This window comes from Solanum pennellii, chromosome 7 (genome assembly GCF_001406875.1).
Source record: "Solanum pennellii chromosome 7, SPENNV200".
Taxonomy (NCBI): Eukaryota; Viridiplantae; Streptophyta; class Magnoliopsida; order Solanales; family Solanaceae; genus Solanum; species Solanum pennellii.
The window spans coordinates 77,850,897-77,861,468 of record NC_028643.1 but is presented as its reverse complement, the minus strand read 5'-3'; the positions used below and the strand labels follow the sequence as shown (position 1 = coordinate 77,861,468).

The window sequence follows — 10,572 nt, the reverse complement described above, 5'->3', positions numbered from 1 at the left end:
GTGAATTATTATTCATATTAGTGTAATTAGGCATTCTTTACCCAAGTTAACTAGACAAAAGAAGAAAGAAAATAACATGGGCCAGCCCACTAAGAGTCGAGCACAGTTGATCTATTTTGGCCCAAGTGTTCCAAGGCCCAATTTGTAAAGAGCCCAAGTCTCCATAGCCCAACAGGCCCACCACTTCGGGTTAACAGCCCAAAGTCAAAGATGTCGGAAAATCGAAATGTACACCATAGTCGTCTTCTCCGTGAAAATCAAAGCTAAATTTTACAGTAAAATTGGAGAAAATACTGACTGAGATTTTGAAGAATGTCGAAATTGTGGGCGAGGTTTGCAGGTTTATTCAGCAGCAAGAATTTTGTAGGGGTTGATAAAGTAGGCAATCGCTATTTTAAAAATATTGAGGAGCTTGATGGTGTCAGTAAGTGGGTTTTCGTTTCTTTACTTTCAATTAATACTAATTTGACTTTTGTAGTTTAATTTATTGTTTGATCGAATAATGGTGATGATTTTAGTGCATTTTGTTTTATAGCTTTTGTTTTGGCTAATATTGGTAGTTAATTGTTATGATCATTTGGATTTTTGTAACTTAAGAACTTGAAGTGAAAGAAATGAGGTGATTTTGCCAAAAAAAAGAAAAAAAAAAGGGGCAGTTGGATGAACAAATCATTACAATCAGCAGTGGGCGGTCGTTGAAAATTGGGACTTTGGATGGTGGGGTGCATATTGAATGCCTAGGAGTGTTAAGCTTAACTTTTTGCATGTTGTTTAGGTTATTCAGAATTTATATAGGTATATAAACACAGAATATCTATCCTATATGTACAATGTAAGTTTTTGCCGAGGGGGTTTGGCTGAATACCCTCGTGTCCCCCTAGATTTGCTCGCTTCAGGCTAGTGGTTTTGTATAGGTCACACAAAGATAACTTTACAAAATGAGGTGATCAGGAACATTTGGAAATTGGACAAAAGAATTACTTACCTAGGGCTGGTATAACTCTCCCAGATATTCAGGCGTTCAAGAAGTTCATTTTTATTTGGGGTAGGGGAAGTGAAAATGAGGGAGGGTGAAAGTTCAGGTAGGTAGCCAACCAACTGACCTACTAAGATTTCTCCGTTCAAGACTTGTATGTAGGACGGCCTTGTTGTTTATTATGTTATCTACTAAAGAACTTTATGTGATAGTTCTATATTTTATTAGTGAAGGAAAAGAGATGGGTGACATTTAAAGGAGAGGAAGATCCAACCTCCATTCCAGGTATGTCTTATTGGGAGAAATACTATCCAGCTTTATATCTTGTTTTAAGTCTAAGTAGCATCCCCTTCTCTATCATGTTAATATGTCATGAAAAAAAACAATCGGCTGCTATTATTAACTTTTCAAGTTACACTATTACATCTTTTATTGCCATTAAGTAGTTACTACTTACAATTGATTGACGTAGTTGAATGGATATGTTGGTTGAATGGACAGCGGAAGAATGCTCCAACTCCAGAGGTAAAATTTGACCTTTCATGTTACAATTCTATGCTCATAATTCATTGACCATCCTTAACCAGAACTGTCTTTTCTTTGTATGAACTGTTCTTATTCAAGAATAGCACACTGTTATCCCTTTATCAGCATGGTTAAAATTATAGAATACGTGTTGATAAACCGAATAGTTTAGCTCTTCTTTTCATATATGGAATGAAAACATGCAAATCATGTTGTTGTATAAATGATATGCAACATCAGTGTGATGCTCTGATATTTGAGTATAGGAAAATTAATTGCTTTTGCTGCAATCCATATCTCTTGCACTGTCTGCTACTACAATGAATTCTTAGATATTTAATCACTTGATATTCTCTTTTTATTTTGATTTTGATAGGTAAATAATTCATTACAAAATTGGAGGGGTATGTACCGGTATGCATTTAACTAGAGTCTGGTTTTAAAAATAAGCCAGCAAAAGTCCCATAAACCCCTGTTGCTTCTTTTGTCATTAATTTCAGCTCTAGGCTTTCAATTTTCATTGTGGTTGTGTTTTTATTTTAACATCTTATGGTACTTGAAACACTAAGCGGGTTTTCCTTCTCGTCGTTCTTGTTTGTTGTGCCATTCCATTTATGCCTTTTTGGCCATGACCAATTAATTGAACATAGGTCCTCATGTATAAGGTGCAATCTAGTTGAGGTGCTTCTACCATTACATCCGCTGTAAAAAAAAGAGAAGATAATGATTGCAAAGCTTGTCAAATTATTTGCCTTCAACCAAGTGCTGGAACTTATGTGATTAAATTAGGTCACATATTGTCACTTTTATCTTATGTTTTTCATTATTCAGATATGCATCCTTCCAAATGTAAGTATGTACTGAACTGTATTTAATTTAGCTTAAGTTACTTCCTGAACTGTATTTTGATGGTTGTCTATTTTCTTTACCAGGAAATGGCTGAGTTGGAGGCCAGAAGGGAATTTGTTAAGCTTAATATTGCTCGTAAGTTTTCCAATTTCATGTCTCTCTTTTGGTCATGGATTTATTGTAACCACTCTTGAAAAAACTGCTCTAATGTCTTACTCCTAACACCGAGGATATTTAAGTTTATAATAGATGATAGAAAGAAGCTCTTCATTCAACTTCTAGATGGTTGAACTTTCAAAGTAAGTTTAGGTACTTAAACTACAGGGTGACCTAGATTTATTTTTCTTTCCTACTTCATAATTTTTAAAAGTTGGGTTCTGTTCTGTTAGTTGCTTATGATTTATGAGTTTACTTTTGCTGTTAGTCTGGTTTGAGATTTTCCTAACTTACATGCTTACTTCAGACACACTTCAGTGGTCATTGGATTGGCTGTCAGTAGGAAAATAACCATTCTGAGAATATATTTATCTTTTTGTTGCTTTAGGTCTCAAGAAGGAAGAGGAGGAAAGAATGGCCAAAGAAGGCAAGAGGAAAGCCACAAACATTGGTAAGTTGCTTACTTCGGTTCTACAGACTCTGAAAGGGGAAGCAAATTGCTACTTGAACTGCATGACATTCATTCCTCTTCACCTTGTCCGATCCCCAGGTAAAGCTGATGGTCCAGATTTGAAAAGTTTCGTTCAACAATTTCCAGATGCTTCAAAAGGTATCACCCTATCCTACAAAAGTACCTCTTCCGTTTTTGATGCATAAGATGTTCTCAGGAAACAGCGAATTGTGAAAGAAAGATAGTGGGTTGTGTAAGCTTCCTTTTTGCAAATTGCACTTCCTCCAATGGTCTTCACTCTGTTAAAACCTTATGAACCTTTAATGTGGTGTGTGTGAGTTTGGTAACTCAGAGTAAACTATGGGGCTAATGAAGAGGAATTTCTTTTGTCGTGTAGCATGTTAGAGTGTGTTTTGCTTTGCCAACAAGATGCGCCTGTGTAATACCACAATGCGGATAGGATAGTACGTTCAAAATATAATATGGAATACTGTAGTGCCTGATTCATTATACTGAATACCTATTTATTCCACATAAATGGTAATATTATTTATTCTCTATTCATATGATACAACTTGGTGCTTAACTGGGCAACTAAATCCTAACTTGAATGATATAGATGTAAATGTCCATTTGTTCCCCTTTTTGCAAAATCAGTCATGTACAGTAAAACAGTGTAATGAGTCTATTGATGCAGCTAATGCCTAATAATTACCATGATTCCAAATACAGTGTTTTATCAGCAAACCGAATAGTTTTCGCTTGCCCCCCTTTTTTGCTTGGAGCTAAGCAGAAGTTGTTGTGAATTGTGATACATTATGGTCTGATGTTAATCCATATAACGATATATCTTTTTGTTCTGCAACAGTTCTCCATTCCCCGTTTTTATTATTCTCTTCAGCTAATATATGCCAATTGTTTCTGGACTTTGTTTTGATTACATCTTTGTTTCTGAAGGTGATACAAAGGCAGAAGCCTCTGATACACAGCATGAAAAAAGGTGAGTCAAAGCAATATTTTTTTTTCCAGTGTGGATTGCTTTAACAGGTTTTCACAATTGTAATCATTAATGACAAAAAAGAAAAAGTAAAGAAGTGAAAAGGGAAGTGGAGGATGAGAAATAATTTTCAGATAATTTCTCTTGCAGCCGATGAATTTGACATTGTTATTGTGTTCTCCCTCTTATAGAACTTGCATATTGTGTAATATATAGACATGCCATACCAAAAGTTACTGAAGCAGCAATGTGCTTATCATGTCAGACAACAAACACAAAAAGTTCTATTGTTTGTTCTCTTTGTTGTTTTTATCTACCCTTCTATTGATACACCTAACTAACACTGGACACTGTAGTTCTTTTACGATTTAAATCATTACTAGTGGAAATAAGCTTACATAGAATGAATGATAACAGGATGACTAGATATTAGACAATCTAATGATCATCAGCAACGACTTAAATGTATCTTGTTTGTTTCAGGTCGTCAGAGCCAACTGGTTCTGGTGAATCCTTTAAACCAGGAACATGGCAACCTCCTACCTGAGATCACTCAGACTCAACGGGGAACCTTTAGTTTTCTCTTGATGTTCTATTTTAAGGACATCAGATGACTGCAGAAGTTGAATACAAGGAACTAACGCCACGCAATGTGGCAGTCTCATTCTTTCTCCTCACGGATGTTTGCCCCGAATTATTGTTTCTGTCCTTCCTGTTACTTGTTTCAGGGTCATTTCATTTTTGATAGGACTACACCAACTTTTGGATGAGTAATCCTCAATTGTCAAATCTGCACTATGCTCCTTTACCCTTAGAGGTACTGTAAAGTTCTGCTATATTGACAATTGATAAGATCTTAACAGAAGAAAAATAACAACATACCCCGTGTAATCCCATAAATTGGGATCTCGGGAGAGTAGAGTTTATCCATACCGTAAAGAGGTTGTTTTCGATAGATAAATGTGTATTCTATATTTTGGGAGTATTATAGACAAATATCCAGTGACTTGTTTGTTTTTATCTTTCCTATATATCCTGTGAAAAGTTGAACATTTTGTCCATACGACATTTTGTGATAATTGTTTCTATGTAATTTTGTAAAATGGTAGAGATAAAGTCGTGAGAAGTGGATGAGTTTTTTACTTCCATCTAGCGTTCGGTATCCATTTTGTGGCGTGAATACTACGAGTTTGATCGTCTCCTTCTAAAAGTCGAAATCGAACTCAGACTCTAATTAACGATGAAAGGGATACTTTTCATTCAACAGATTATCACAACTTTTTTTTGTTTTTACGAGCTCAAATTGGAACATTTGGGAAGATTAAATAAGTTAAAAGACAATGAAACGTTTTAACCTGCATAGAATGTCAAATCTAATCAATCCTATTCAAATTGATAATTAACGGGAAAAAAAGCTGTCACTAATAACGACTTTGTAGCGACGTAAATACCGTTTAGCAGCGACTAAAGTTGTCACTAATAATGATTTTTAGTGGCGACACAAATAACTTCTAGCGGCGACTGAAGTTGTTACTAGTAACACCTTTTACTGGCAAATGAAATCACTAATAACAGCTTTTAGTGGCGACATAAGTTTCACTAATAACCGCTTTTAATGGCGACTAAAATTGTCAGTAATAACGACTTTAGTGGCAGTAAATATCCTTCTGCAGCGATCAAAGTTGCCGCTAAAAGAACTTTTAGTGGCGACTTCCTTTATTGGCGACTAAAGTTGTCACTAATAACAACCTTTAGTGGCGACATAAATAACGTTTAGCGGCGGCTGAAGTTGTCACGAAAACAACTTTTAGTTGCGACATAAATAATCTTTAGCAGCGACTAAAGTTTGTCACTAATAACAACCTTTAATGGCGACATAAATATCGTTTAGCAGCGGCTGAAGTTGTCACGAAAACAACTTTTAGTTGCGACATAAATATCCTTTAGTAGCGACCAAATTTGTCCCGAATAACGATTTTTAGTGGCGACATAAATATCGCGACAGATATATCTTTTAGGGCGACCATTGCTGCAGAGTAATAAAATTTTTTGTGGAGACCATAAACCTAATGCGGCAATAAAAGTTGTCACAGTAAACCTAACACCTGCAAGGCACAAAGTGTTGTATAACGTGGACCTATCAATGTATATGAGACGATATGGACTGTAAATATATTATGTTTGGTATTGTTGAGCTATATGAGTTGTGAATATTGTTGTATGATTGTTCTAAAACCTCTTAGTGAATATACTCTGGAGTACCATAACTTTGATTTGGTATTTTGTAATTCCTTTTTCCCCTCAAAACATTTGCTATGGGAAGCCAAAAAGAATAGAAATTTATGCACTGCATATGGATAGAGAAAGCTAGAATAGCTCAATATATGAAATTTCTAATGTACATTCACGCAGGAACAACTACTAACCAAGAACAATATTCAAACTCTTGACGGTGGCATTGCCTGAAAGAGTATATACAGAAGCATTTTGTATTGTTGACTGACAGAGATCAAAAACGGGTTTCGTATAAGTAAAACATTTATTTTCAGTTCCGGATGTTGAGGGATTTGCTTGCCAGTGAGGCAAGTGCTACTGCTTTTGCCCTACTATTCATCGTTACCCATTCCTTTTCTGCACGTCGTTGGTGTTGTCTTGCATTCTTTGCTCGCTTTGGTGCTAGTCTAGTATCTCTCTCAAGAAATGCAAGTCTAAACTTTTCTGCAATGGGCAAATCTTCTGATCTTGAAACTGATGATGGTGATGCTCTAGGTACAAATCTAGAAACTGCCCAGGTTTTGGGGTCAATATCTTCAACAATGGGATCATCTAATGATACATCTAGTCTTGCTTCTCTAGGTATATCAAGCCCCCTGTAACCGAGTGGCGATGGCTTTGGATTTACTATTACTCGTGGGCATTCTTCAGACAAAATCTCCAGCTGGTCCTTTTCAACTTTTGGCTGCAAAAGGATTAGATATGAGTCTGAATTCATGAGACTACTCCTTACTCTTAGCCAAAGTTGCAACAAGAAAATTGCAGGTTGACTTGGACAGGGTTTGCCCCAAATCATCAAATAGATGGTTAAAAAGTGAAAACTGCATTGGTATACTTTAGAACTTTGAGTTAAACAGCTCAAATCTTCATATTGATGAATAAAGTTTTTCCATCAGCATCCAACTTGATGTATTGCAAATAGATGTCACTCACTGAAACTAATACTTGTACATTTATAAATAGAAATGTTATTATGTGAAGTTAAACATTTAATGTCTTTTAAGAATATACAAGAAAAACAATCTATTTGTTATTCCAGACTTCCAGTTCATTAGTCACATGCATAACTCTTAATAAGAAAGATGAAGTTTTGCAAGCTTGAACAGGAAATAGAACTCATACCCATAAAAGCCAACGCAAGGATGTCGCACCATGAGCTATTTCCAAGGTATCAAGTTCCTCCCAAGAATCTCCTTCCACGTTCTCTAGTATTGGTTTCAAGAAACGGAGGCATCTACGAGCTGTGTTCTCACTCCGAGGGCAGCCTCTGCAACATTAAATTTGATTCATTTTGGTTATGTGGTTAATTTCTACGTTTTCCTTATTTGTTGAGAGTGTATATCTTTGAAATATATTTTACCAAGCAAATATATGATGAACCTAGATTTTTACAGAAGATCTCTTCCATAGAAAAAACTTCAAATGACATTTGTGTAAATAGTTGAAAGATGCAAGGTTCTTTCCTAAATATAGCTTGAGGTTGTGTGTTCTATCCATAATAACAGCATATACTATTTTACTTTATCCACGGGAATCTTAAAAAATAGTAAACGAATGCTTACACTATATGCACACAGAAAAAACAAATGCATCAAATTTGAGTATCCTTAAGTAAGGCAAGTTCAAATATCTAAAAAATATCCAATGAATGCTAACACTACGCACATATTTGAGAAGAATCTTAATACTGAATGTACTCATTAGTAAAAAAACATTATTTAACGTGGAAAGGTTCACAGAATCAAAGCAAGTTATAAGAAACCCAAATCGTTGCATCAGTGGACTCGAGGTTAACCAGACAGTCATTTACGAAATGTTAGCTTAGGCGAAGTCCAATGGACCAGATTTTTTCATTGATACACACGATGTATTATGCTTCATGACTGAAAGAAGCGACTTGATTTAAGAAAGAAAACCTACCCCCATCTCAATATTTCCAGAGACCGGCAGTTCTGCAAGAGTTCTGATACACTGGCTGATGTGAGATTGCTGCAGCGACTGTGACAATGGATGTTCATATTTAGGTTTACATTTCAAAACCAAATTTAAGTTGAGCAGCAGAAAAAGGACTGAAATAGGTGAAAGCGTGGCCTGCACAAAGTGTGTAATGCAACTTTAAAGAAAAGTGAACCCAGAAAAGCACTTGGTATAATCTTTTTTTTTTTTACACTAGTACGAGATCAAGAACCAGCTAGAGAAAGCAAGAAGAGTAGAAAATGGGAGTTAACGCCTCATCACATAATTTTTAAGCCACACACTACTTGATTTAATTTACTAGTAGTGACGGCTGCTTACTATTTGCAGAATTTTGACACAGGACAAAAAATTTAGTATGCCTTCAGTGCAAATGAGAGGTGTCATGTAGCAAGATATAGTAGGTGCACCATGCATATCCAATACAGAAGTTAAACCAGAAAATCTTGTCTGAAATGCATGTTGTTTCTAAAAAACAAAGAAACCCTCGACATAGGAAATGATTAATATGCAACACCTTATATCAACTGCTTGCAGATGGTTGCATGTTTTAACGACTTGTGATAGGCCAAAATCCGAAACATCTGAACCAGACAAGTCCAGTATTTTCCAGGAGCTATCAGCCAATGCAATAATGACATCGTCATTCAATAACCTTCTCCTTCTTGCAATTGCCACAAGTGCCATCTAACAATTAAAACAGATTGTTTCAGTAACCAGAAAAATCAGAGTCAAAAGGACAAGCTAGGATGTAATCCACATTTTCCATTCATTAAATAGTTTTGCAAGATAGCATGGATTGACAGCTTTGTTTTACTTTTTAGTTAACCTTCACTGCCACCACCGAAGAAAAAAATAATGTATTCTTTGATAGCCAAGTAGCAAGTCTTTAGTCAAAAGTTTGATGAAAGTTTCCAAGAAAACATTCCTTCACTATTAAGTTCACCCTTAATATGGTGGTGTAATAAAATTGCAAAAAACTAAACTTGCTTGACTAGGAAATTGGACATCTATAGTATGCCATTTTATGGATCGAAACCCTTATTATCTTAAGGGAATTGAAGAAGAATATACATTTAATGGAAGCACAAAAGCCTCCACGAGTTAAGAAGCAAAAGTTCTCAGGTACACGATTGCCAACTAAATCTAGCAGTATTTGCATCAATCAAAGGGTACATTTTCAGAATAACTACAACCAATAATATATGTATAAAACCAGGCATACAAATTTTTTACCTTCATTGTGGACGGAATAGCAGCTATCTCGGCGAGGTCTTCAATGATATCCTCAAAATGTCTACCAATAACTCCAAGACACAAGCTAACCAAGCTAAGAGGCTTTTTCTTCATATTCATAATAGCTAATACTGTAACAAAACCATCAAACTCCATTAACTCATCACAATTAAAAGCCCCACAACTACAAGAACTTCATGTGATCCACAAAACAGAACAAATGAACAAACATCTGGAGTACTGCTCACAACAAAATCAAAACAATTTCTTGTGAACGAAACTGAACCTGTAAGGATATACGAGAAATTAGAGAGTTTTATTCGCGATCCAGGCCCATTTTATACTTTGTTAAAAAGGACTAGGAGTTAGAAGAACGGTTATGAAAACTATTATGTCGAAGCTTTCACTTTCAGATCCTCTTATCTCCTTTTTATGGTCTTGTATCTCATCCCTTTCTGGTTACTTCTTTCTCCGTTAATCTCTCCCTAGTTAGTGTATTATTATTTTGTTGTACGTATTCTACATTGTAACTAGTATTCAGTAAATAATATATATATGTGGTTGTGTTGGAATCGAGTTTGTTTCACAATTGCACTGAATTGATTCAAGTCTTGTTTTCTACTACTAGTGACGACACCAAACAATATTTCCCAAAAATTAACAAAATCATATTCTAAATCACACAGAATAATAGATGTAATCAATTAATACTCCGAACCCACTATTCTTTCTGTAGATAGATACCTTTCGCAGAAAATTATGCATATAAAAGGTCTACCGGAAATAGTTCCACCGGAGAAACATACCAGATGCTTGTAAAGAAGGGCTGTAAATTTTAGCTTCTGAATTAGGATTCTTGTCAAACTTGACCAGAGAATTCTTTACGACAGCGATGAATTCAGAGGATTTTGCTTGTCCATCAACTGATTGAATTCAAAGTCAGGGTCGACGCCGACGGGGTGAATTGGGAATTTCTTCGCCGGAGACTTTTTTCCTTTTTTTTTTTGGGTTTAATTTTCGACCTAATTATTGGCAACTACTATTACCGACCTTGAATAATAAAATCTATTTTTATTTTTTTTAAAATTGTGTCAATATAGGAGTCGGAATAATTTAAAAATCACTTTGCATAAG

At 35.4% G+C, this 10,572-nt stretch overlaps 2 protein-coding genes across 3 annotated transcripts; one reads left to right on the top strand and one right to left on the bottom strand.

Annotated features, from left to right (window-relative positions):
* Nucleotides 1-217: 217 nt before the first annotated feature.
* Nucleotides 218-5,017, top strand: LOC107024403 (NADH dehydrogenase [ubiquinone] 1 alpha subcomplex assembly factor 2). Of its 2 annotated transcripts, none has more exons than XM_015225383.2 (8): nucleotides 218-424; nucleotides 1,205-1,261; nucleotides 1,449-1,501; nucleotides 2,434-2,485; nucleotides 2,895-2,957; nucleotides 3,057-3,116; nucleotides 3,915-3,957; nucleotides 4,438-5,017. In XM_015225383.2, exons 1-8 carry the CDS (start codon nucleotides 313-315, stop codon nucleotides 4,499-4,501), a joined length of 504 nt encoding a protein of 167 aa, XP_015080869.1. In that variant the 5' UTR covers nucleotides 218-312; the 3' UTR covers nucleotides 4,502-5,017. The 2 variants fall into 2 exon arrangements, with proteins under 2 accessions (XP_015080869.1, XP_015080870.1); XM_015225384.2 differs by having other exon boundaries at nucleotides 266-428.
* Nucleotides 5,018-6,308: 1,291 nt separating this feature from the next.
* On the bottom strand, nucleotides 6,309-10,496 carry LOC107024365. Its single transcript, XM_015225328.2, has 6 exons — nucleotides 10,245-10,496; nucleotides 9,439-9,569; nucleotides 8,720-8,889; nucleotides 8,149-8,226; nucleotides 7,351-7,495; nucleotides 6,309-6,913 (listed from the first exon to the last, which is right to left on the bottom strand). Exons 2-6 carry the CDS (start codon nucleotides 9,556-9,558, stop codon nucleotides 6,500-6,502), a joined length of 927 nt encoding a protein of 308 aa, XP_015080814.1. The 5' UTR covers nucleotides 9,559-9,569; nucleotides 10,245-10,496; the 3' UTR covers nucleotides 6,309-6,499.
* Between the last annotated feature and the right edge of the window lie 76 nt (nucleotides 10,497-10,572).